The sequence below is a fragment of the Heterostelium album genome (assembly GCF_000004825.1).
Source record: "Heterostelium album PN500 unplaced genomic scaffold PPL_scaffold9, whole genome shotgun sequence".
In the NCBI taxonomy this organism is placed as follows: domain Eukaryota; phylum Evosea; class Eumycetozoa; order Acytosteliales; family Acytosteliaceae; genus Heterostelium; species Heterostelium album.
The window spans coordinates 1386279-1413120 of record NW_008805071.1 but is presented as its reverse complement, the minus strand read 5'-3'; the positions used below and the strand labels follow the sequence as shown (position 1 = coordinate 1413120).

At 33.6% G+C, this 26842-nt stretch overlaps 11 protein-coding genes and 1 non-coding gene across 12 annotated transcripts; 5 read left to right on the top strand and 7 right to left on the bottom strand.

Annotated features, from left to right (window-relative positions):
* Nucleotides 1-409: 409 nt before the first annotated feature.
* On the bottom strand, nt 410-3250 carry PPL_09078 (uncharacterized protein; the record flags this gene model as incomplete). The annotated part of the gene is made up of 4 exons (XM_020579876.1): nt 410-1411; nt 1694-1941; nt 2209-2816; nt 3180-3250. 4 exons carry the CDS (start codon nt 3248-3250, stop codon nt 410-412), a joined length of 1929 nt encoding a protein of 642 aa, XP_020430551.1.
* Nucleotides 3251-3592: 342 nt separating this feature from the next.
* On the top strand, nt 3593-4747 carry PPL_09077 (uncharacterized protein; the record flags this gene model as incomplete). The annotated part of the gene is made up of 3 exons (XM_020579875.1): nt 3593-3601; nt 3934-3952; nt 4029-4747. The coding sequence occupies 3 exons, from the start codon at nt 3593-3595 to the stop codon at nt 4745-4747; spliced, it is 747 nt and encodes a 248-aa protein (XP_020430550.1).
* Nucleotides 4748-5153: 406 nt separating this feature from the next.
* PPL_09076 (ankyrin repeat domain-containing protein) lies at nt 5154-7553 on the top strand (the record flags this gene model as incomplete). Its single annotated transcript, XM_020579874.1, has 4 exons — nt 5154-5170; nt 5237-5611; nt 5956-6997; nt 7383-7553. The coding sequence occupies 4 exons, from the start codon at nt 5154-5156 to the stop codon at nt 7551-7553; spliced, it is 1605 nt and encodes a 534-aa protein (XP_020430549.1).
* A 227-nt stretch (nt 7554-7780) lies between these two features.
* PPL_09074 (uncharacterized protein) lies at nt 7781-9490 on the top strand (the record flags this gene model as incomplete). The annotated part of the gene is made up of 5 exons (XM_020579873.1): nt 7781-7882; nt 8214-8259; nt 8456-8493; nt 9327-9411; nt 9453-9490. 5 exons carry the CDS (start codon nt 7781-7783, stop codon nt 9488-9490), a joined length of 309 nt encoding a protein of 102 aa, XP_020430548.1.
* Nucleotides 8673-8746, bottom strand: PPL_09075. The gene has a single exon. It is a non-coding gene; the product is annotated as a tRNA-Val (tRNA).
* Nucleotides 9491-9559: 69 nt separating the features above from the next.
* Nucleotides 9560-11460, bottom strand: PPL_09073 (NOT2/NOT3/NOT5 family protein; the record flags this gene model as incomplete). The annotated part of the gene is made up of 4 exons (XM_020579872.1): nt 9560-9974; nt 10061-10182; nt 10253-11319; nt 11424-11460. 4 exons carry the CDS (start codon nt 11458-11460, stop codon nt 9560-9562), a joined length of 1641 nt encoding a protein of 546 aa, XP_020430547.1.
* A 1183-nt stretch (nt 11461-12643) lies between these two features.
* On the bottom strand, nt 12644-12943 carry PPL_09072 (uncharacterized protein; the record flags this gene model as incomplete). The annotated part of the gene is made up of 1 exon (XM_020579871.1): nt 12644-12943. One exon carries the CDS (start codon nt 12941-12943, stop codon nt 12644-12646), a length of 300 nt encoding a protein of 99 aa, XP_020430546.1.
* Nucleotides 12944-13321: 378 nt separating this feature from the next.
* PPL_09071 (cation-translocating P-type ATPase) lies at nt 13322-16354 on the bottom strand (the record flags this gene model as incomplete). The annotated part of the gene is made up of 4 exons (XM_020579870.1): nt 13322-13328; nt 13430-13858; nt 13945-14907; nt 14976-16354. The coding sequence occupies 4 exons, from the start codon at nt 16352-16354 to the stop codon at nt 13322-13324; spliced, it is 2778 nt and encodes a 925-aa protein (XP_020430545.1).
* Nucleotides 16355-17621: 1267 nt separating this feature from the next.
* PPL_09070 (seven transmembrane receptor family protein) lies at nt 17622-19145 on the bottom strand (the record flags this gene model as incomplete). The annotated part of the gene is made up of 4 exons (XM_020579869.1): nt 17622-18169; nt 18232-18355; nt 18443-18873; nt 19001-19145. 4 exons carry the CDS (start codon nt 19143-19145, stop codon nt 17622-17624), a joined length of 1248 nt encoding a protein of 415 aa, XP_020430544.1.
* A 1017-nt stretch (nt 19146-20162) lies between these two features.
* On the top strand, nt 20163-20419 carry PPL_09069 (uncharacterized protein; the record flags this gene model as incomplete). The annotated part of the gene is made up of 2 exons (XM_020579868.1): nt 20163-20198; nt 20276-20419. 2 exons carry the CDS (start codon nt 20163-20165, stop codon nt 20417-20419), a joined length of 180 nt encoding a protein of 59 aa, XP_020430543.1.
* A 233-nt stretch (nt 20420-20652) lies between these two features.
* On the top strand, nt 20653-23969 carry PPL_09068 (C2H2-type zinc finger-containing protein; the record flags this gene model as incomplete). Its single annotated transcript, XM_020579867.1, has 6 exons — nt 20653-20694; nt 20786-20897; nt 21889-21931; nt 22019-23072; nt 23140-23386; nt 23476-23969. The coding sequence occupies 6 exons, from the start codon at nt 20653-20655 to the stop codon at nt 23967-23969; spliced, it is 1992 nt and encodes a 663-aa protein (XP_020430542.1).
* A 375-nt stretch (nt 23970-24344) lies between these two features.
* Nucleotides 24345-26597, bottom strand: PPL_09067 (Hsp20/alpha crystallin family protein; the record flags this gene model as incomplete). Its single annotated transcript, XM_020579866.1, has 2 exons — nt 24345-26155; nt 26246-26597. The coding sequence occupies 2 exons, from the start codon at nt 26595-26597 to the stop codon at nt 24345-24347; spliced, it is 2163 nt and encodes a 720-aa protein (XP_020430541.1).
* Between the last annotated feature and the right edge of the window lie 245 nt (nt 26598-26842).

Here is a 26842-nt window from a genome sequence, read left to right as displayed (position 1 = left end):
TTATTTGTTAATTTAGAATTGTTGGTGGATTGAATGATTTAATCTTGATTTACAATCACTTTAAATAGTTTGGTTTTCAAGATGTAAACAAAACCTTTGGAAAAGTAATTTAGAATATTCTTGTTTAGTCTGGAGATTGTGTCATTTTTTTTTGATTAATTTTTACTAATTTAGAAGTGACCTGTTTAATGACCCTGTTTTTTTTGCAAAAATTAATCAAAATATCGTTGTGGTATTTGGCCTGTTTAATTAAAATTGTTGTAAAAAAAAATCTGAATCCTGTTTTGCAAACTAATATATTTTTAAGATGTTTGTGGACACCAGAGATCCACATTTGATCAAAAAAAAAACTTTTTGTTTTTTATTTTTAATTTTAATTTTTTTTTAATTTCTGGATGAGTAATTATTATTATGAATGGATTTGTGAATGTATGACCACTCTTTTATCTAAATTATTGTGTTTTTCGAGTTTTAAAGCTGGCATTACAATTTGAGCTAGATATTTGTCAAGATGAAGATGTACCAGTGATGTATCTTGTCTTTTACAAATGTCTATGAGCTTTTCTTTATCTTTTTCAAGTTTAAATAGACTACATCTTGTAAGATTCAATTCATAGATATTCTTGTTGGTCGATAGCAAATCCAAGAGTGATTTCGTTAAATTCAATGTATTATCATTGTCTCTGACCAATTGCATTGTTAGACTGGTAATCGATTGATTGGATTGCAACGACTTGGTGAGTCCAGAGAAAATAGATCCTTCCATAACAATTACTTTCAGTGTATTGAGTTGGCATGTACCGAGCGATTCGATAAAAGCATTGTTGCAATGAACAAAACTTATCAGTTTTAATTTGGTGATTGTATTATTGATTACTAATAGGTCGGAGAATGACTTTTCTATTTTGAGTGATTTAATTGGTTGTACCATTCGCTTTGATTGTCGCCAATCGGAAATGCAAAGGTTTGTAATCGTTTTGTTTTTCTTGATTGCTGTCATTAGTCGATCCACTCCATTTGTAAACTCTTCGGTGTCACTATTGAAATTGGTTTTCAACTTTAGTCTCTGAAGATAAGGTGATGTTTGTCCATTTAGAATCGCTGCAAGACTGTCTGGATCGATAACGGTAATCGAAAGATATCCAATATAGCTGAGTTCATGCACACGCAGCCATGCTTCCTTTGTAATTTTATCTGACCATTGATAGGTCTGGAGTCTAGTGTGACGATAGGATCCAACCGATTTCTCAATGAATTTCATATGGTCAATGGTGTTGGACAAGCTGATCTCATCGAGGTCACAGTCTACAACAGTCTCTAGCCATTCGACTCCACTCTTTGGCGACACCAGATACTGGATATTCTTATTGACCAAATCCTGTGCCAAGTTGTTGGAGATGGTCGGTATCACCTGATATTGGAATCTTCCTTTGGCCGGGTGTTTGGCGATGAAGCTCTGCAAGAGAGTGATCTCACTGCTCACTATAACGGTTTTCAGTAGCTTGTTGTTAAAGAATCGCTCCAATAAGGCGTCGAATGTCTTTTTCCACGGATATACATCGACCAGCATCATGCAACTGATATTCTCAAATCGCAGCAAACTGTACTTGCTAGCAAGCACCGAAACATTTAGTTTTTGCGAGCGCTTTCGATTGTTATAGTGTTTCTCTCGACACGGATAGACTGCAATTACCTTGGGTGATTCTATCGAAAACTCCAAGTAGTACAACATCTTTGAGATTGTATTGAACCACTCCCAACTGACCAAAGACAACTCTACCAATGAGAATCTCGGGTATTCAAGCTGGTCATAAGTTACACCACATCTATCTAAAAAACTTTCCATCTTATCGAAAATTCCAAGAGGATGTGTATTTTTAAGTATTAGTTGTAATATAAAGTTATTTATTTTCATATCTCTATGTCTCTTTATCTTTGTTACTAATCATATGATTACAAGTAATTTTTAAAAAAAGAATAAAATCAATCAATTCTAGCGTGGTTATTTTATTCTTGATCATTTATTCATGAGTCCACCCACTGCTTAAGTATTTTTAGTATAAAAAATCAATTTTTATTAGAATGAATTTGATTGATGTAACCTCCGAACTATTAAAAAAGATATTTATATTTTAAAAATAAACAAGTTCGTTAGTTAGTTTTTTATAATTATATTAATAAATTCTTAATTATTTCTTAATTTCTTACCAAAAAAATAAATTTCATATTCTTTGATTAGTTTGTAGAAAACAAATTGATTGGATTCAGATTTCAGGTTGTTAATGATGAGTTCGTTATTACATACGGATATTATTTGAATGGATCGATTTAAATCGATGTAATCAGAGAATCTTCGAGCGATGTCATCTATATCGGTAAAGTAGTAGCCAATGTCAAGTCTGACTAGTCTACTATTGATTTTTAGTTGTTCAACTATGATCTGATCGAAATTCGTACGATAACCTTGACTTAGGTAGAGGTGACGAATCGTTTGATCGTTGCCCAAGTTCGAGAGCCACTCTTGATGTTCCGGTCGTAGTATCCGCATTTTCAGAGTGTTTAGATTGCTAAAGTATTTCGTGGGATAAAAGAATATACTGAATCGATCACTCGATGGAATCGAAACGTATGGATCAAACTTGAGATAGCGAACGCTCGTGTTGATCGTATCTATCTGCACGGCTGGAAGCGTATCGAGCAATTTAAACCTAAAGTTTTGTGCAAGTTTCAATTTCCTCAGGGTGGTATTGGCGAGTAGCGGAGCAATCATCGAGTCATCGAGGATGTTCTCGAGATGCAGCGATATTAATGTTTTGCTATTTACAATGTAGTCGAGTACTTTCGGTTCGTAGACGTTGAACGTGAGAACAAGCTTGGTGAGTTGACCGCCAGCCAGACACCGACTCAGTAAGTGATAAAACTCTGTTGGTATCGGGTGTTGGTGTGTCGAACTAAAGAACCGGTACGAGAGTTTCGAACAGGTGTTCTCGGAATTTATACTCTGGAAATCGTCGCGGATCGAATGGTAGTATTGAACGAGTCTCACCTTTTCCATCTGTGTCTGGCGTTGTACGATGTTAAACAACTCAGTGATATAGCCAAAGGAAGTGGGACCGGGAACTTCGACCGCTGGCAACACCGTGATTGGTATCGTTATCATCTTGAGCGTTTCAACAAACTGCTCGGTTGTCAGGTTGAGTCCGCCGACAAACGATATCGTTTTGCAATGACAATTGATGATATCGATCATCTGATCGAGTAGCTTGTAGTTGGTATCGTAGTTGTAGTTGATAGAGATGTTCGAGTGTTCCGAGACGATGCGCCTAAAGATATCGAGAAACTGACTCTCCAGCATGATAACCATTCCAAAGATAGAAAAGGTGGGCACGTTGATAATGATATTGTTAGAATATGATAGTATACAGTAGGGATTCAACATCTTCTCGTAGTCATACAGCCTGCAGAACCCATAGAAGCTGACAGGCGAACATTCCACCTTGAAGTAACTTTGTACCTCTAACTTCATGAATTCAAACCATCGCTTTGAGACCAGATTCAAAGATAACTTCCATCTAAAAGTAATACCAATATCATGAAACAAGTAATTGAATATCTTTTTCTGTATATAATTTAACAATGTTCTATTATAATGATTATTGCTATCTTTGTTCTTGTTATTATCTCTTTCTTCAATAACTTGACTTTTATTAATTATTTCATTTCTATCATAATTTTTAAACAATAAATTTAATGAATAATTCATTCAACATATAAATATTATATACAACCAACTATTCTATTTATAGATAATAGTTAGTTAATTAATAAACAAACAACAAAAAATAACCAAGATAAACCAAAAAACTTAATTTTTAATGAAAAAACTGCTTGCGGGTTAGTATGCTAATGATCATATTATTTATTAATGAAAAGAAAGAAATAGTTAATAGTAGTAATGATAAATACAAGATTATTTATATCATTGATAAAGATTAAATATGTTTGTAGAATAATATTTAATTATGTAGTAAAGATCAATACTGTTAATAGTGGTTATAAGAGTTTAAAGTGGAATCAACTCATTCTATCACCAATAGATCTTTCATATTATGGCTATTTAGAACCACTTAGGAGCTACATAGAATCTCATCCCAAACAGATAAGAAATACATTTAAAGCATCGATATCCTATGCTGTGCAACAGGGCCACCTTTCAGTTGTCGAGTATCTAAAGTTCAATGATATGACTCGACAGTTTGAGTTGCCTACACATCTCATTGCCATCGCAGCAAAATCAGGTCATATCAACATCATTCGATTCTTACTAGAGAGGAATCAAGCTAGTGGTGGAGGTGGTAGAGGAAGAGTAGTCGCAGCAGAGAAGAGTCAAGATATGGCATTGGCATTGGTATCCGCTATTGAACAAGGCAATCTAGAGATCATTAAATATCTAAATCAACTGGTGAAACCAGCAGTAAAGCAAGATAAACGATTGACAAGAGCAATGGATGTCGCTGCTTCCAAAGGGTACCTCGAAGTTTGTAGATTCCTCAATGAAAACCGCACTGAAGGATGCACATACAAAGCGTTAGAGTCTGCAATCGTTCAAGGCCATATAGATGTTGTTAAATATCTATATGAGAACTGCACTCACTCTACAACAGCAGGTTTAGACTCTGCTCTCTATATAGCCGAATCCAATAAGCAATCAGAGATAATCAACTATTTAGAACAGCAGCAGCAATAACACCAATGTTAACAACAATTGGATAATATTTAGAATATATATATGGCTCGTTCAAGTTGACTACTGTTTATAAGAAATAGAACAACAGAGTAGCTCCACAACGAAATCTTTAGTTAGGAGTGAATGAATCCGAAAATATCATCAACAAGCTAATAACATCAGATTCACCATTAAAAAAACTTCATACCAATGATACCTCCGGATTAGTAGTGCAATACTATACTAAAAATATAATTGCTAAACAAATAAACTAAATTTTTACAAATTCTCAATGTTTTCCCTATTTTAAAATTAGTAATCTTTAATTTCCGATTTACAAGTTGTTTAAGGTTTTATCTTCATAATTTATATACATTTCTACCAACTATATATAATTTATATTATTAATTGTTACTATTTTATTTAAATGAAATACATATATAAGTAAGTAATGTTTGATTTATAATTTATTTTTTTTTAGTTTCATTAAACATTATAATAACTTTAAAGTCAAGATTACATATCAATGAGCACTAGTTTTACCGGTTTATATGATATGTCCACCAAAACTGCTTTTTATGCCGATTTGGTTCCGACAAATTCAATGACAGCACATAGACAGTTATACAATTTAGTTAAATCAGATGCCACTGTCAATATGTATCTCTCCGACGACAGCACGAATCATATTGGATTCTCGAGAAAGTCCGATCATTTGTATGGGTTCAACTCGGAGACTCACAACAGGATTTCAGTTGGTCAATGCAATGCTTCAGGTCACAGTCAAAAGATCTATGTTGCCAAGAGTGTTTTCGTATTCCATGATGGGAAATTCAATGAATACAGTATCTTCCGAAAAGCTTTCAGAGCTCATGGATCGAATCTGTATGATCAAGAGGTCGAAGATGGAGTGTACACTTTGGATTTCTCTTGAATCCTCTATAATTATTATGACCACATCAACCAAACTATTTAAGTTTTATTTGGTTATGTATGACATTAGATATGTAAATAATATTAATACTTCTATTTTTATATATTTTTTATTCATGCTCTAAAGATTTTCACCAAAACAATCAGAGTTTCACCCCCAAGCAAATAAATCAAATTATAAAAAATTAAAAAAACTAATCAATCTTATTTTTTTATTTTTAAACAATCTAATTAAATTTAGTTCTATTCTTATTTTTTTATTTTTTATAGTAGTTATTTTGTATATTATTAAAAAGATATCATATCATTAGTATTAGTTATGGAAAAATGAGTGATAGAGCATTTTATAATGTTTGGAGAAATAAAGTAATAAAATCAATAGTTTTCGAAAAGATATATGAAATTCATAGTGCAGTGAAAATTAGATTAGGTCCTGTCTATAAATATGATGAAGTGATCTCTGGTCATTGGATGCTTCTCAACTACCCATCGCTTTTGTATGAGAAGATCGATCGTGAAGAATACGTTTATTTTGATTTCAACGCTATAAAGCTGGTGTGTCAGCGGTGTGAAAACTACCCGCTGTTTCTCAAGGTTGCCGAATATAGCAACGCCAAGATATTCTTTCATCCTTCGTATCCTGTGACTTTGGAGTTGGCAACACGCACAGGCTGCATCGAGATCGTAGAGTACCTCCATTGCAAACTCGATATTCCCGTGACTGTTCAAACTCTTACCAACGCTGCGATCGAGGGTAATATGGAGTTGCTTCAGCTGTTTTGGCGACATTCGAAATCACATGGTACCGTTTGGAAAAGTGAAACACGAACGATTGTCGATGTCGCTGCCAGTCATGGACATTTGGCGTGTGTCCAGGAACTCATGGGTAAACCATTCCATTTGCATCCGACTGAAGATGGCATTAATATGGCTGCCTACTTTGGACATTTGGATATCGTAGAGTATTTCTTTGAGCATGAGTATTGCGATGATCCTGCTCTTTGGCGAAGATCGTTGGAATCACTTGCAAACAAAGTCGATGGCTTGGATCTAATGAAGCGGTTGGTCAACCGATGGAGTAGTTTAGCGTGGGGATTGGCACTACCAATGTCAGTGGCGAATGGAGATAGTGAAATGATTGAATATCTACTTGGTGAAGCCAAACAAGTGCCAAATACAATTGCAATAACCAAGTGTCTGCATTTCAATAGGTTGGATATACTGGAAAGATTTAGAAACTACCTGTTCCTAGCTAATGGAATGGATGATCGGATGTTTATCAGTTTGATACCTGATGAAGCTATGGAAACAGTTGTGGAAAGAGGATTCCTCGATTTAGTATATTATCTACACAAGGAAAAGTTGGCACAATTTTCAGAAAAGTCATTGGGAGATGCCATCACCAAAGGAAATACGGAACTGGTTCGTTATATACTTATCAATTCACAGCTTGTGATAAACCAAAGCAAAATATCGAAAGCCATTCAGTACGGGAATATCGAACTGATCAACATGGTGAAAGGTCGATTTGAAAACACCAATCTTCAGAATCCAGTACATATCAGTGATTCCGCTAGAAATTCGATGCAATCCGGTTGGATAAACAGTGCAATCTATAGCTCCAAATTGGAAGTACTCATTCACGTTCATGAGAACTTTGGATGCGCTCTGAAAGTCGATAATCTATTCATTGCACTTCAGTGTGGAAATTTAAAAATTTCAGAGTACATCTATGAAAAGGTCGACATCTCTACGGATCGCTATAAAGATCTTATCACTTGGAGTATGCGACGTGGTAGTAGAGAGTTGCTTTCGTATTTTCTGGATGCAACGCCCGACCGAGTACGCAACGATCCAAACAATATTATGTTTCTCAGTGATTTGTTTGGCTTGATCAATGACTCACACGAAGATGTCATTCCACTAATTTGGGACTATCTGAAATGGAGTCAGTTAGATCTGAATCAATTCCTATCGAACGTTATCAACAATTCAAAAATTCAATTACTTCGATGGGTTGTCGATAAATTAGCCATTCAATCGATCAATTTTACACTGCTGACAGATATCTATCGTGTCAATTTAGAGACAATCATTTTTATAATACAATTAAATCGGAAAATGGTAGACAAGAGTAACAGAAAAGACAAAAATTTCAAAGATCAAACACAAAACTTCCTCAAACAATATATCAACTATTTTGTTAGAAACGGAGCTTTAGATGTATTACATTACTTTCACACTCAACACCAAATAGAATTTACCAGTATAGATTTATATACTGCTTTATTTCACAATACCATACCTCTTGTTTATCATTACATTAAAAAACAGACATCATCCTTTAATCACACCAAATCAAACAAATTATTTAGCAAGTTTATAGATTTTCTTACACCAAACCATAAGAAAAACCAATAAACAAACAAAAGTTTCTGTAAATAAAACAAATTATTATTTTTAATAAATTGATTATTATTTTTGTTTATTTTTTTCAATTGTTTGATTATTCTTTTTTTGTTTTTTTTAAACAAATAGAAAATTTTAATAAAAGTTTTTAACAAATAGAAAGAATTATTACACTTTAGATATTAGATCAAGTATGTTACATTGGTGGAGTAAAGTTTTTATATATATGTGCTTGAGTGTATCCATCACCTACCAAACTGAGTAAGGTTTTAGACTATTGGTTGCTCTATGAAAACAAATTTCTATCCTGGAATACACAATGCATCCAGCTTTTGTTTTTGTCCATTTATTTCAGTATTTTTGTATATGGATATTTGACTGTTGTAGGTTGTAATGTTGTTGCAGATCAAATTCTGGTGGATTGGGTAATTAAATTAAAACAAAATTAAATATAGTGAAGTAAGATTTATAAATTTAAATAAACAAAAATATAATTTAAAGTTAAAGAACCTAGAAGCTGTATCATATGTTTTAAGATAATAAAAAAAAAAAGAGATTCGAACTCCAATATGCGCGCATTTAGGGTTTTATTTTACAAAATTTGTATCAAGAATGGGAATCGAACCCATGACCCAAACCGTGTTAAGGTTTTGTGATAACCAACTACACCATCCTGACTTTGATGTAAGTTATATTTAATTTTAAATTTTTAAATTTTCAAAATTTTTAAATTTAAAAATTGATTTTTTTATTTTTTTGTTCTCGCTTTATTTACTTTCAATATTATAAAAATGAATATAATGATATATCTGAAGTTGTAGATCATGACTTTTAAGAATTTGTATACAAGTTAGACTCTATTTTCTTCTTGTCCTCCTTCTCTAATATGATATAGTTAAGAAAAATTATATCCTATTACTTTTCCCAACTATTATTCAAGAAATAAATTCTATCACTGAAACATCTATAGTTTTCTTTTACATAATCTACAACTTCAGATTTATTAAATTTCACTACTTTTTATTGACAATGTTAACAATCAAACAAATTTACACACTTCTTAAAAGGTAATCATTAAAAATTATATTTGCTTTTACTTTCTCAAAGTAACTAACATTGTAATGATAGGTATTAGAAATCGAACCATTTGATATCAAACCACCAAAATCCAATATCTAACCGAATCTCAGTCATAAATAAAAATAATATTAATATTCATAATAAATAGATTATATATAATCCTAAAATTTAAATAAAGCGTATTTATTATTTCCATCTTAGCAATAAAGATTTTATGGCGAGTCTTTACATAGAGTTTGATTGCTTTGCATTGGTTGAAAGTTGTATTTAGGTGGATCGTTGTGTTGTTGTTAAATAATCATAGATGATCGATCATCTTTAATTACTGTTGGAGGTGTATGATGATGAATAGTGATTTGGTGATTGGTTGTTGTTGTTGTTGTTGTTGTTGGTTTCATACATTCATTTAGTTTAATTATCTTTCAGTGACATTACTAGACATTCTCTTGTCTCGAGTACGTCGTGTGGAAGCACAAAGTTGTCTCTCCTTACGGTCTCCCAGATGGTGACGTCAAAGAAGATGAACGATCCGATTTCGTAGGCTTGTGTAACGGTGGACTCAGTGTTCGGTGCTTTTGTCAACCATATCTTGCCTTCCTTGTGATAGCGCCATTCACGATCGTACAGCTCCAATGCGGCGTGTATCTGTAATATATCCTTTGGCATCGAGTAAAAGATATAAAATAGTGTCTCGTATGTGAACAGACTCATTTTGAACGCTGGTGATTCCAGTCCTGGTGTTGAGTAACACGCTGGTAGATAGTACTCTGGTTTTCTCTGAATGTTTGTATCGTACCAAGGTGATCCAAATTGTGTACTCAAATCACTATATCACATCAATAAATATCAAATGAATTAGTAACTATATTCTATATACATTGAGTTTATAAAAACAATCTTGATAATAATTACCCAGCAGAATTAAGATTTAGACCTAAACATGTTAAATCGATTCCAATTGTAAGAGTACTAACATCTACATCTTGTGTTTTAATAATGTTTAATAATCCTAATAATCCATATTTGTGATTTGGCTAAGATTGTTTTTTTTAATGTTAGTTAATACGTAAAGTAAATCAAAGTATTTTAAGATATATCACTTACATCTTTTAGTAATTTATCATCCTTTTGTGAAGTTCTTTGTTGAATTTGTTGTTGTTGTTGTTGTTGCTGTTGTTGTTGTTGTTGTTGTTTAGATTGTTGGTATTGTGATGAATATATATCTTGATCATCCTGTTGTTGCTGTTGTATTTGTTGTTGAAGTTGTTGTTGCTGTTGTTGATGTAGTTGCTGTTGTTGTTGATGTGTCATCTTTGGCATTTTACCTGATCCTCCAAGTGCTGGGAAATCATTCAGATTATCGTAGAGATCCTCTAGTTTCGGTTGTTGAGAATTTGGCTGCATACCTCCAACAACACCTTTTTGTTGTTGTTGTTGTTGCTGTTGTTGTTGTTGTTGTTGTATAACTTGAGATGCGAATGTCTGTGGATTAAATGATTGTTGTTGCTGTGGTTGTGGTTGTGGCATACCAGGTCCTGGTCTCTGTAGAGAACTCAGATGTGAAGACATTGTATTGAGATTCGACTGTTGTTGCTGTTGAGCTGCAGATTGTTGTTGACTATTTACACCGTTGATTCCTCCACCAATACGATTGTTTTGTTGTTGTTGTTGTTGTTGCTGCTGCTGCTGTGGAGTTACACTTCTACCTCCACCTACTTGTGACAGAGGCTGTTGTTGTTGTTGTTGCTGCTGCTGTTGTTGTGATGTCAATATACTACCAACGGAAGTTCTCAGTTGTTGCGGCAGCATTCCATTGCCAGAACCAACACCGACACCACCGCCAACTACATTTCCACCGCCAACAACCGATTGTGGTGGTGGTTGTTGTCCAACCAAGTTCATGTTGGACATTGCGTTCATCATCGATGCCATGTTCATCTGTGGTGGAGGACCGCCCATCGAAGAGAGTGAGGGTGGTGGTCCAATGTTTGGATTCGGCATGCCCATGCCAACCATCGATCCCATCGATCCGGGTGGTCTCGATGGTATACCACCGGCACCGGCAGCATTACTCGGGAATCTATTCATCGGTGGTTGTGATCCTGGCGGTGGTACCATCACACCTGGTGGCGGAACCATCACACCTCTTGGATTCATCATATCGTGTGCACCTATTTAAACAAACATTACATTTTGATTTCAATATTCCTGATTTCTTTTATCTTCTTTCTTTCTATTCGATTCGATTAGATTCAAACATTCAAAAACAACTTACCATTACGAACATTCATATTAGTATATGGTGAAGACATTCCGTTATCAATCCTGTCTTATCTATCTATCTAACTATCTATCTAACTTCTATCTACTCTATAAACTACAACACACAATTTATATATCTTTGCGCTATATTACACTTTAACTTTAATTGAAATGATCGAAAATATTAGTTAATGAAGTTCAAATGTGATAATAATGATCAATTTAATTATTATATTATGTTGTTGCACTAACTATTTTATGTAATGTGTTTATATTGATTTTCACAACTCAAATCTTTACATACATTCAATTAATTATTGTAAATTATGAAATATAAAAATTTAATATGATACTCAAATAATTGAACAAACCTTTAAAAAAAAAAAAAAAAAAAAAATGAAAAAAAAATGAAAAAATTTTTAAACAAAAATAAACAGTTCAAATCAAATGTTAATCATTTAATAAAAGTAGAGATAGAAATATAGAAATAGTTATAATATAAATAAAATATCAATTTTTGATACTCTTTCAACCAAAGACTTTTGTTGTTTATAAACCAAAAAAAATATATAAATTTCTCAGGAAAAAAAGTTTAAATTAAAAAGAAAAAAAACCATAAAAAAAAATTGGTTACAGAAATGCACACTTTTTAATTGTTTCTTGTTATTTGATAGAGATAAGATCTCTTGCAGCAAACTTTTAATGGTTTCTTTTGGTTCGAATCCGATTTGGAGATCTGTCCAATGTCACAATTAACATTTTATTTTTTTGTTTTAGTTTATTTTGTTTTTTTTTTTTGCCTCCTCCAGTTTCAAAACTATGATACTCTCGCAATACAATTGATCAGGATGCAATATCTTTTCTATTACAAATGGTGTTCCACTGATTATGTTATCCCATTCAACAATATTGCATCATCATTGAATGCCAATGGTAGAATTCACATTCAAGAATTCGTAGCAGATCTTTCTCACTAAGGAAATAAAGCTTAATTAACTTTGATTCTTAATCAGACTAGTTGTGAATGATGTTCTTTATAATAAAACAATCGGCATTTGGAATTGTCTCAAAGAAACTACCAGGATAAAAAGATAGTCTACTATCAGTGGGAACATAACTTCATCTATAACTTTGGGTAAATCAAAATTGATAACTTTCGTTATAAATTTCTTTTGATAAACTAATTAAATATTTATATTAATTTAAGAATAAATACATTATTAATTTAGTTTCTTATATTGCAGCTGATCCTCCGATATCACAGACAACTTCAAACTTTCCATATTCTCCAAGTTTTGCTAACAATGGTATAGCTTCAACTGCTAGACCTGTCATGCCTGTAGAGAAATCCTTTGCAACTTGTCGATTTTCAAGACAAAACTGCAAGATACTCTTACCATTTAGTGATCTCGAGGTTTGGCAAACACCAGTCTCTAAGGTTTCATATAATGAATGATAAGGAAGTGAAAAGAATTGTCCTCCCAGCATTACAACTGTATCTCTAACCGAAGGATCACAAAATGAAAATGACATCTGGTTATTCTCGAGAATAGTATTTCACTAACCATTTCATTAAAAATACCATTTAAAAAAAGAAAAAATTCATTAATCTATATAAGTTCACCTCATTAGCAATTTTTTCTATTGAGATAATAGATTTACCTATTATTTTTGGAATATCTTTTTATTTATTAACAAACATTGTTTAAATTTGCAATAATTTACCAAACCTTGATATAGTATATAAAGATGAAGACATTTGAAATCCCAAAGATCCTAATGATTGAATTTTAAATATAATATCTGGATTAGATTTAAATCTTTTATTTTCAAATTGATTATCCATTTTAATTAGAGTGATGAAATATTATAGAAAAATAAAGAATGAAATTGTATTTCAACTTGTTTGAATTAATCTCTAATATAAATAATAATAAAAATAATAAAATTTTAATATATATTATTTATTATATTATTTTCTTTTATTTTTATTTTTTTATTAAACGTATTTTATTTTACTCTCGTTTGACTCTTCTGCTCGTTGAGTGAAGAAATAAATTCATTAGTGATTTACGTAAAAGGTCGAATGGGATAATAGTGAGTGAGGCAAGAATGATTACGACCCATTCGTTCAAGTTGAGTCCGACAGTTCTTAGTACACGTCCACCAATATAAGTGAATACGATTTGCACAATGAAAATAAAGAGAACCACCAAAATGAATCCCTTGTTATCCAAAAGATGATCGAACAAGTTGAGTCTGTGGGTACGAACGTTGAAGGCGTTGATCACAGCCATAAAAATAAAGAATACAAAGAATGCTGTCAAGAAGACCGGTTCTGAAGGAATTCCATTTCTTGTGAAGAAAGATTCAACATTATCGTTAGTCAAGAATGTAACTGACATTGCCCAAATGAATGGTCCACCACTTAAAATTGATGCCCACATTCTAATATAATAATAATAGTAAATATGTTAGTTGATTAATTAACTTGTATAATTGTATTGATGGTTGTTTGTTTTCTTCTTATTTACCTTGGTGTAATAATATTTTGATCTCTCTTGATTGGTTTATTCTTCATGTAACGCTCGAGAGCTGGTTCACCACCGAATGCAAGTGCTGCAAGAGTGTCCATAACCAAGTTGACCCAGAGCAATTGAATAAGTGTGAGTGGGAAATCGATACCCATGAATGGACCTAAAAATACGATAAGAGTTGAAGCTACATTGATGGTCGATTGGAATACAATGAACTTTTGGATCGACTTGTAGATGGTACGACCATAGAGTACGGCTTTGGTAATCGATGCGAAATTGTCGTCGAGAATGACAATGTCGGCTGCCTCCTTTGAGACTTCCGATCCACTGCCCATGGCGAAACCGACGTCGGCGTGCTTGAGAGCGGCGGAATCGTTGACACCGTCACCAGTCATACCGACAACCTTGTGAAGCGATTGAGCGACATTGACGAAACGAGTCTTGTCCTTTGGCAGTGCACGAGAGACAACACGGAGATGTGGAATCATCTCCTTGAGACGCTCGTCGGTGACGTGTTGCAAGTCGAGCGAAGTGATGACGACACCCGGTTGATGCTCTTCACCCGGTGCAATCAATCCGATTTGATGGGCGACTGCAATGGCTGTTTCACGCTTGTCACCTGTAATCATGACGACTTGAACACCTGCACCCTTAGCTGTTTGAATGGCACCTCTCGATTCCTCACGAATCTCATCGTAGACACCGACGACACCGACCAAAATCAAATTGTTTGGCAACTTTTCAGTCTCCTTGAGTGGCTCCTTTGAAACGGCGACAGCAATAACTCTGATACCTTGCTCCGAGAGCTTGTTGATCTCTGTAGTGAAAGCATCGATATTTGGAATTGGTTCAATGAAACCGTCTTCATTGAAGTGTGAAGTACAACGACTAATTACAATCTCTGGTGCTCCCTTCAAACAAGTGATATCAATCGAATCACTACTATGATGTTTAGAACACCTAAATATAACAATAAACATGTTAGAAGAATGATATCATTTGTTATTCGATCTGAGAAACCAACTTACTTTAAGATACCTAATGGTGGTTTACCTGATGGACCACCTTGAATTGGAACATTCATCAAGGCAGCGGAATATTTACGTTCAGAGTGGAATAGAATTTCCTTGACGATCTCTACGCTGTAATCTTTCATGAGTGAGCTTTGGTCGAGGAATTGAAGGAGCGCTTTGTCCGATGCGTTTCCACCAACAATTTGTCCGTCCCCATCGATGACGGATGAAGTTGATTCTCTGACTGCAAAAGAGAGTACATCTCTGAGTTCCTGTGGAATCTGGTTGAATCCTTTGTAGGTGACACCGCTTCCACTGACAAACGTACGTGGAATGAACTGACCCTTGGTGATTGTACCTGTTTTATCGACAAACAGAATATCCAAACTACCGGCAGTCTCAATTCCAAGGAGCTTACGAACGAGTACTTTGGCCTTCAACAACTTACGCATGTTCAACGAGAGAACGATGGCAATCATCATTGGCAAACCTTCGGGGACGGCGACGACAATAATAATGATGGCGAGGGTGACCGAGTTGACAATGTCACGGAGTACCATCGGGTAGTTGGAGATGTAGGTGCGGATCTGATCCCATTGATAGCCATTGTCCATGATGAACTGCTTGAAGAGGAACGAAACAACGATGAAACAAGCACCGATGTATCCGAGTGTCGAGATGTTGTCGGCGAGTCGACCGAGCTTGATTTGCAGTGGCGATTCACGCTCGTCTGCCTTGGAGAGTTCGACGGCGAGCTCACCGTAGATGGTGGCGCTACCGACGCTGTCGACGAGGAGCACACCCTCGCCGTCCTCCACTACGGAGCCACGGAAGCAGAGATGGTCGTCGAGGAAGTTGTTTTTGTAGGCTGGCTTGTAAGAGTCGGGTGCCACTGTTTTCTTCTCGAGCTGGCTCTCACCGTTGAGCGACGATTGATTCACAAAGAGTTCACCGGCAACCAACTTGCCATCGGCTGGAATCTTGTCACCAGCTTGTAAAAGTACGTAGTCGCCGACTACGACGTCAAAGGCGTAGATGTGTTGCACGTGATTTCCGTTACGGAACACGTTGCACTTGATACGCGATGCCTTCTCTTGGAGCTCCTGGAAGGAGTTCTCGTTCTTGTACTCTGAGTAGGTCGAGACAAACGTGGCCAAGAAGACGGCGCTTGCAATACCGATACCCTCGAACCACTCTGCATAGCCAAAGAATGCCAAAACCACTGTGATTACCAACGCCACACACAAAATATGAATCAGTGGATCTTCAAAGTTACCTTTTAACTTTTCAAAGAAACTTTCCACCTTTACAGGTGGCAGTGTATTCGCTCCATACTTTTCTCTACTATCATTTACTTTTCGTTCATCTAAACCATCAAAATGATATTTGACCATTGTTTAAACTCTATCTATCTATATATATTTAAATATCTATCTGTATATTTCTATCTATCTTTTAAAATTAAAACTATTTATAAAAAAAGCAACAACTAATCTATCTCTCTAACTATATTTCCTATCTATTTACTCTATCTATCTATCTAAAAATAATCTATAAAATAACAAAATAATCTATTTTTACAATATATATAAATATAAAATATGAAAAAATAAAAATATGAATTAATAATTTTATCTAATTTAAAATATTGAATCTATCTATTTAATTTTCAAATTCTATTCTTGTACAATTTTATTTTGAAATTTGTTGATTTAATAATTAAATTTAATTTTTTGTTATTGTTGTTGTTGTTGATGTTGTTGTTGATGACTGTAAGTTGTGGTTTATTTATTGAACAGGTTAAAAAAAATAAAAACGAAAAAAAACACAAATTCTTAATGATATAAATAAATGAATGACTGTTTTATCTTCTTCTTCTTCTTCTTATTATTATTTTTGTTTTGTTTTGCTGTTGAGGTTATTTGTAGTTATTATTATGTTAAGTAGACAGACTCTTTACTTATTTTTGATTCGACTTACACAATAATAAAAATTAAAATATTTAGTTTTTTTTTTTTGTGATATGCGAAGTTTAATTCACTATCCTATCTGTTTATCTAAATAAATAAGTTGCAACTGTTTATGATTCTTAATAAGATTGTTGGTGTTCAAGAAAAAAAAAAAAAAAATATGTTTCGTTTAAAAATTTAAACTTTGGGGTTTTTTTGAAGTTTGAAAAAAAATTAATTATTTCATATTTGGGATCTTGGTGTTTGATGACTCATCTATTCCTTAACTTTTAATAGTCAGAAAATTCAATCACAAAAATAATTTGAAAAAAAGAAAAAAAAGAAAGTTATAAAAGTATATTTATATGAGTCATTAAACAAGTTAAATTTAGAATATTCTAAACATCTAAACAATCGGTGGATGGAATGAACTACCAACATAATATGTATATCATATAGTAACAAAATCGGAACAATATTTGAAATTATAAAGTTTGAAATTTCTGATTTGGTTGGGTTTGAAATCTTCCTTTAATTAATGGAAAGATAATTGGAAATCTAATTTAATTTAATTTAATTAATAAAACATATGTTTTTATTTTTATTATTTTATTATTATTCATAAAAAAATTCCATAAATATTACATTTATAAATATTGTTGGTTTGAATTTATTACTATTACTATTTGATATTGTGTTGGAGTTTGTGGTTTTAGATGGATTCATATGGAACTGAACCGGCAGTGTCTACACGACCAGAGATGGTAAAGTAGTCGCTGGCACGCGATGGCGAGAGAAGGATGGAGAGACCGGCCAATGCCAAGAAGTTAAAGGTGACGTAGAAAGCGAGAACGACCTTTTGACGAATCCATGAATCGACGGCCGATGCAACGATACAGATGAATGGCAAAGCCAAGAACCAAATGACGAATGCAATTCCAAAGTAGGTGTAGAACTTACGCTTGGCTGGGTGGTTCTCTTCCATGTAGGTGTTGTAACCGCACCACATGAACCAAACCATGGCGAGTGAACGGACGACCAACAAAATAATACCTGGAACAGTGTCGTACATGTAGACGGTCGATGCCTTGTCTTGACCAGCCTTGTACCAGATGAACATAATCAAATAGAGTGCTGAGAGAATACCCATAACACCGAGAATGATCTTCTTCTCATCGATGGTGACTCTGGAGATAGCCCAACCCTTTGCAATCAAAATCAACAATAAGATGAATGTCAATTGAGCACCCAAATCCAAAACTAAAAGAACAATTATTAGTTTATGAAATGTACATCAAATTTGATAATTTAAAATTACTTACGTTCACCGAAACCTTGTAAACCTTTAGCACCAACACCATCATGTGAATATGCACCGTAGTGAATCAATAAGATAAAAACAGAAAGGAATTCCAAAATAATTGAAATGGTTAATAATTTTACAATCTATTAAAAAAATAAATAATAGAAAATATTAGTTGAAAATTGTTTTGATACCTTAAATATATGTTTGTTTTGTTTTGTTTTACTTACTGGGTGGAATGATTTGGTGGACATGAGAACCCAAGCAGAGTAACAACTGTATGCACCCAAGAGTAAGAAGAACCAGAAGTAGACGAGATACATGGCCTCAAGACCTTGATCATCGTATGAGAATTCAGCTTTCCAAAGGCCACCAGCATTGATCCAACTGATAGTGTATTCCAAGTTGATACCGTCGTCGTCTTGACAGTTGGCAGCAACCAAATACCAATAATGTGGACGCATAAAGTCATTTACTGGATAGGTATATTTCTCACCGTCAAAAGTTGGTTGTGGGTTGATTGGAAGTGAGATGTTGGTCTTTTCATCACAAGTCTTGCTTGATTTGTAAACAGAGTTCCATGATCCTTGAACATCATCATAAATATATAATCCAATGTTTGGACTGCTTGATTTTCCAGAGAATGTGAAATGTCCCTGACCTATATAGTAGTAATAAATTATAGTAATTAATATTAGTAAAATAATAACAATTTTCAAACACATATTCGAAATATCTCACTATTTCTTTTTTAAAATAGTGTCAAATAATTATATATTTAAACTTACCATGGTTACCAAAACAGAACTTATCTAAATAGGCCCACGAAGAACTGGTCTTCAAGTGACCTTTGGTGTATTTGGCCTCGGTGAAGGTGGCAAACAAAGTTACCAACAATACGACCGATATCAATAATTTGATTTGAACTTTCATGAGAGTGCTCAACTAATTAAATAACAAAAAAAAAAGATAAATAAATAGTGTTCTTTGGTTTTCAGTTTCTCAACAATAAATCTGTTTACTTCCCTCTAGATTCGCAAACAGTTTTTGCAAAAAAATAAAATTATTAAAAAATAAAAATAAAAATAAAATAAAAAAATGCTTGAAAAATCCAAAAAAAAAAAGATTTTTTTTTTTTGATTGATTCATGTATTTGCACATAGACAGGTGTATGTGAAAAAAAAAAAATCCATCCATTTGGCACTATTTTTTATTATGATGGTCAAGTTTCTCTTGAAAACCACAATTAAAACATCAACAACCACTTCCAATCATCGGAGTACATGCCAATCGGTGAATTGAACCCAACACCTCAAAAAAGTATGGAAATAATAACTTGATCCAAATCGGATCCCACCAGATATTTTTAAAAAATAAAAATAATAGATATTAAATAAAGTTGCATTTTTTCAAGAATCTAGTGTTTCATAGTTAGTTTATTTCTTAAAATTTCACAGAAATAGCATTTTGTTAATAAAATATAGTTATTATTTGTTATCAAAGTTATTTAAATCTACAAGATGACCATAGAATAAAAAAAAAATGAAATGGAATTTGGTGGTAAATATATTAAACAAGACGCAAAATTTATAAATAATATTCAATTGAACTAAACACTGTGTTTGCCTGTAAACAGATATATTTGTTTTAAAATATATTTTTGTTTTTCAAAATGACCTAAAGATTGTATACAACACAGGACAGGTTGACTCTTTGAATTTTTTTTCACTTAACTATATTTTTTTTGCAGACAACTTGATTTTAAATACAATAACAACCACAACCCCATCCCAAATTTTTATTGTAATATTTTTGTTTGGATTATTATTTTTTTTTTTAATTTTTGATGGAATCAAATGAAAGGATGTTACTGAAATAGGGAGATCCAAATTTTTTTATATTGTTTTCTTCATTTTAAATAAATATAAATAAATAAATACATATAGAATCATGTCAAACAAGAATTTAGTATCACATTTTGAAAAGGTATAAAAGAAATAATATATTAAATTTTACTTGGTAGAAAAAATTTATTTAAACATTATAAAATTATCAATTAACAGGAAATTCAAAAGGCAAATGAGCCAGCAGGTGCCAAAGAAAGAGTATGGACACCAAAGAAAGATGACGACTACTCAAAACAAACCGGTTTAAAAGTTGGCAAAGGTACTCCACCACCAAAGAAATCAATCAGTCAATTACCATAGGTTAGTGTAGTGATATCATATGAAACCACACCTCTCTACGAGTAAAATGTACAAAGAACAAAACAATACAAATAAAAATTATTTATCAAATCAATAAAACCTTATATCTTAATAATAATACATGCTTGTCACAGAAACTTTTAATTAATCAAGAGTGGTTTAGGTGTCAAAATTTTTTTTTGAAATCGCAAAAAATAAAAAAAATAAAAATAAATTTAATAATAAACTTAACCATGGTGCAAATCGTGGAGTGGTTGAAGGAGTGGAAACGGAGTGTCTGTTTTAGAATTTTCATTTTAATATTGAATTTTTTTCTAGATAAAAAGATGTGTATCAAAATGATAATTAAAATATCATCTTTTTCAGTCTGATACACCATTTCTTCTCTCTGCTTCTGTTATCCTATCTTCTTCTTCCTCCGTTTCCTCTTCGCTCCTCAACACCTACAATCTCTCCTTCCTCTTTTGTATAGTTTCTAGTAATAACATAACAACATAAACACAGCACATAACTTAAACACATCATTAAAGGTGTTTTTTTTTTTTCATCCGGTCAATACAAAACAGCAGGTCTAAAAAGTGTATGTATACAATATTAGTCAGCGCTATACAACACTACACTTCACCTCACTTCACTTTACTTTGCTTTATTTACTTTGCACTTCGTAGCTACTCATCTCTCTCTCTCTCTCTTTAATATCATTCTAAGAAGTCTGTAGATCCTTCTTCTTTTCATTTCTGACACGTGTCGTGTTGAATAATATTATTTTTGTGTGAATTCTATCTTTGCTTCCACAATTAAGCAAAATGTTTACCATTATTGTGGTTTGCGAATTGTCACCCCCACTATTCAACGCTTTTGCACATAACAACAAATCATAATCATATGATTACAATGTCGATATTTTTGTTGTTGTTTTTTTTTTTTTTTGTGATTCGATCGAAATTACACCTAACATCTACATCATTCAAAACAATAATAACCCGATAGTTGTACTTTTAAAAAATTTTAAGAAGTTGTTGTTTGCCAATAATAAAAATTGATTGATTCAAACCCCAATGTATATGCATTTCCCATTAAAAAAAAAACCAAAATAAAATCATAAAAATTAAAATTTTAAAAATTTTCATATTTTTTTTAAATTAAACCAATTAATTGGTTTGCATCCTGGGTACAATCTTCATTTGCACCATTTTATTATTCGTTCAATTCATTGTTAAGTGTTTCACCGTCAAAGTCAAGTCAAAGTCAATAGTCAATAGTCAAATAACATATCTAATTTAATCATAATATTATAATAACTAACAAACAAATAAATAAAGTTAAAAAATTTAAGTTTTTTTTCACTTGGATAAAATAAATGTTTACTACTTATTAGATTGATTGGAATCGGATTATCGGATTGGAATTGCTCTTTTTTTTTTTTTTTTTTTTTTTTTGGGAAAAACAAATTGCTTTTTATTAGTTAGTTGCTAATATGAATATGCAATATAAAATGGACACGAATGAAAGGTATGTTGGTTGGTTGTGTAACCTTCTATTAAATAATATAGTTATATAAATTATTAACAATCAATAATAATGGTAATACTATTGTAGTCGATTAAATGAGTCCATATATGATTATCTTTGTATGAAGGGTTACTCAAAGACTGCCGAGTTGCTCATTAAAGAATCGAATCTTCAAAGTCGACTGAATTCACCTTCGAACTACAACGATCTGCTATTACAGGCTTGGAATTACTATTTTCAGTCGTTCATACATCCTACACCTGCACATCATAATCATCAACAAACTCCACAGCAACCACAGCAACAGCAACAACAGAATGAACAACAACTTATTCAAAATCACAGTCTAAATCACAGCGGACACAACCATCAACAACAACAACTTGTACAGCAACAACCACCACCACCACAACAACAACACGATAATATCCAACTATCAACAAATAACAATAGTAATAATATTTCACAACATTCATCATCAAACAATATTTATTTACCATCATTACCCAATTTGAATCCGTCAACTACACCAACAGCAACAACAACAACTACAACAACATCAACTAATAATAATAATAATAATTCGAATCCCAGCTCAACTTATTCTTTTAATCAACTTTTACACAATGTAGGTGCTTCATCGATGATACACATCGATTCTGGTCCTTTTTCAGCACAACTAAAACAACAGCAACAGCAACAACAACAACAGAATGGAAATGGTTTTAACCTTTTTAGTAATGATAATAAACATGGAGTTGACTTATCACCGACATCACTACTGGAACAGTTGGCGAATAACAGTCCACCCAACATGTCACAACTTAGCCTAAATAAGACTCCCCTATTCAATGGCAATGGCACTGGGGGTAGTCAGCCTTCTTCACCTTCGATATCATCTCTACCAAATGGACATAGTCACTCTCATAGTCATAATCATAATCATAATCATAACCATAATCATAATCATAACCATAGTCACTCTCATAATCATACACATGGTCAAAGAGAAATATCATCACCTCTATCGCTGAATGGTTTATCTGCTTCTACCACCACCACCACAACAACTACCACTACCAACTCTACTGCAGCACCATTACAAACTTCTTCACTTTTGTTACAAGGTGGTGATGATGAAGTAAGTATAAATATCTTGTTAATGTTTGGTTATTATTTAATATTAAAATATATCTTTTTCTCTATAGAAGTATCAATGTACATTCCAAGGATGTAATAAATCTTTCTCATCGATGGCCATATTAAAGAGACATCTTAAAGAACATAATGGATCAAAACCATTCATTTGTACACATGAAGGTTGTGGCAAAGGTTTTGCAAGAAAGTATGACTTGAAAGTACATTTACGATCACACACCGGTGAGAAACCATATACTTGCTCATTCCCAGGCTGTCACAAAAAGTTTGCTCGTAATTCAGATTTAAGATTACATGGTAAGTAGTAGTTATTTTAAATTTGTTTATTTGTTAGTTTAAATTTGTTTACTAATAAGAAATGCTTGTTTGTATGTTTTTTATTTTAGAGAGAATACATTCAGGAGAGAAACCATACGTCTGTGATTGCGAAGGATGTACCAAACGGTTCATTAGACAAGCCGATTTGAAAAAACATCAGAAAACGCACAGGGTTCACCAAGGTCATCATCCTCATAAGCATGGAATCGGATGTGGACACACTGCCATCGCTCACGAAGACCATGTGGATTTCCTTCACGATAGACATCTGCACTCGATGCATCACGATCATATCGACGATCACAGTATTGAAATGACCGAGTTGAATCCTACTCTGTGCACTCCTCACTTTGTTTGCTCGCATCATGCCGACGGATCGTCACACAGCAGCACTTGTGGCCACGAAATGATTCCACACACCCAAGAGGACGGAACGATACACTATGATTTCCTTGTGGACGGACATCTTCACCATGTACACGATGGTCATTGCGACGATCATGGTATGGTAAAGATTGTAAACAATTTCACCGACTGGATGGACGGATTGGAAGATAGATAGAAACCTTATAAATCATATTGTTTTATTCTCAATTTCATTCTTAGTGTAAAGAAGTACCAACAATTATTATTCTCGAAAAACAAACTTTACAACAACACTTGATAATTTGTAGTTAGTTAGATCAAACAATTAAAATTCCCACAATTTATTTAAAAAACTAGTTTAGTTTTCTCAATTATTATTATTGTTTATTGAACAAATACAAATAGCGATATTTTTATAAATAGATAAAATATTTTATTTAATCAAGTTTTTTGTAATTATTTTCATTTTTTTTTTATTATATATTATTTATATAAGAAAATGTTAAATATATTTAAACAATTTTTTTATTATTTCTTTTTTGTAGTTGTGTTTTGGAGGGGAGTTGCATGTTTAACATGAAGCACGACCAATCATTCCGGCAATCTTCTTGGCAGTCTTTTTAGCATCAGCCTGTCCCTTCTTGTCTTTCAATCTTCTTTCTCTTTCCTTCTCTTCCAATTGACCGAGGAATTTGTTGGTACTCTTATTGTACTCCATCTTGGTGGCACTCAATGGGTGTGGATTGAGATGAGTTTTTCCACCGCTTCCCTTGACCATCTGTGAGATGAGATTGGCAAGTTTCTTGGCGTCGACTTGACCCTTCTTGTCTTTCAATCTTCTGGTTCTCTCTTTCTCCTCGATGAGATCCAACTGTCTGTTGTCATGATGCTTCATTGGACTGTCGTGGTTAACCTTCAACATATTTACACCCTCTGATTTCTTGATCATGTCAGATACCTTCTTGGCATTCTTTTTGCAATCGGCCATTCCCTTCTTGTCGGCGATTCTTCTGGATCTCTCCTTCTCTTCGATCTTGTTCATGTGTTTACCGGCGTTGATCTTTGAGAGGTTGGTGGAACCCTTGTGGAGGTTGGCTCTGTTTCCTTCTCTCTCGACCATCTTGGAGATCTTCATAGCATTCTTCTTGGCGTCAGCTTGTCCCTTCTTGTCTTTCAATCTTCTTTGTCTTTCTTTCTCTTCCAAGGAGATGGTACGATGAGTAGATGTGTGGTGATGAATGTCTCTCTTGGATGAGCTGTGTGGAGATGGGTGGAGACGTGATTTTCCACCGCTCTTCTTTACCATATCAGCGATCTTCTTGGCATTCTTCTTGGCGATTTGCTGTCCATTCTTGTCAGCGAGTCTTCTGTTTCTCTCTTTCTCCTCGACCTTGTCCATGTGTCTACAGGCATTGATCTTTTGAGTGTTCATGTTTCCAAAGTTGGAGAACTTGAAGCTGTGAGAGTTGTACTTACTGCTGCTGCTTCCAGTAGTGATTGGAATTCTTGAGAATGAAGATGATGGACGAGAGACATGGTGGAGTGATTTCTTTCCACTTCTCTTGACCATATCAGAGATCTTCTTGGCATTCTTCTTGGCGAGTTGCTGTCCATTCTTGTCAGCCATTCTTCTGTTTCTCTCCTTCTCTTCCATTTGGTGAACGGCCAAACAAGACTTCTTTCCGTGGAATGGCTCAGTGTGTGGGTGTACACGGATCTGAGCAAACTTGGAGGTGTTCTTGTGGAATGAGTTCTTACCGCTTGGGTGGAATGAAGATTTGGATGGAGTACGTCTGAGTTGATGACGACCACTTGACTTGATCATATTGGATACCTTCTTGGCGTTGGACTTTGAGATTTCCTGACCACGTTTGTCACGCATACGATCGGTACGTTCCTTCTCCTCCATTTGATGAGATGACTTGAAGAGTGGTACATGCTTCAACTTTTGGAGTTGGACACTGCTGTTTGGTTTGACCATCTTTGAAACCTTGTTGGCCAACAGCTTCTTCTGATCTTCACCACGCTTGTCACGAACACGACGATCACGTTCGTTCATCTCCAATCTCTTGGACATGATACGATTCTCATTGGAGTTCTTGGCAAGATCCTTGTCCAATCCAAAGAGTCTTCTATTTCCGAATCCCTCCTCCATGAACGATCCAATCTTACTATTGACACCGGATTTCAAGTAGGTTGGATTGAAATCTTGGATTCTTCTTCTTCTCTCTGCTTCCTCGGCTTCAATGACTGAACGGAGGTTGGAGTGTTCCTCACTTCCCAAGAGAGTAATGTGTTGAGTGTTCTTACCTCCAGTCTTTGGAATGGTAAGAGTCAACATACCACCTTGGAATTTTGCTTGGATAGATGATCCATCAATTCCTAAAAAATATAAATAGAGAAAATAGAATAAAAAAAATAGAAATTGTTAGAAAAATAGAATAGAAATAAATAATTTAAAATAGTAATTACCTTCTGGTAATGCAACAGCACGATGGAATTCACCACCTGAATATCTTTCACGACGATGGAATTTCCATTCATCGGTGGACTTTTCAAATTTACTACCCTTGATCGATAGGAAACGTCCATTGACTTGGACATCCAAATCATCACGTTGGAAACCTGGCAATTCAAGGATGATTTTGTAGTTGTCCTTGGATTCACAGACATCCATTCTGGGTTTCCAACCCCAATCGGTTGGTTCCGATGTTGGATGAGTCAAAGAGGAAGTCCAGTTCTTCAATGTCTCATCGAAATGATGCTTAAGACCATTTAGTTCTTCCATTGGATGGGATAACCAATTATTCATTGTTGATGACATTTATACTAATTCTGGTTTAATGTTTTTTTTAATTCAAAAAAAAAAATAATAGAATTATAAAATAAGGTTATATAAAATGGTTTTAAAAAAAAAAATTAATTAATTTTATATATATAAAATTTTATTATTTAATATAAATTTAATTTTTCTAAAATAAAAAAAGTTTTATATAAATATATAAAAAAGTGTTTTAGATATAAAATGTTGATAAAAGAGGAAATTGAAAGAAAAAAAAGAAGGATGGA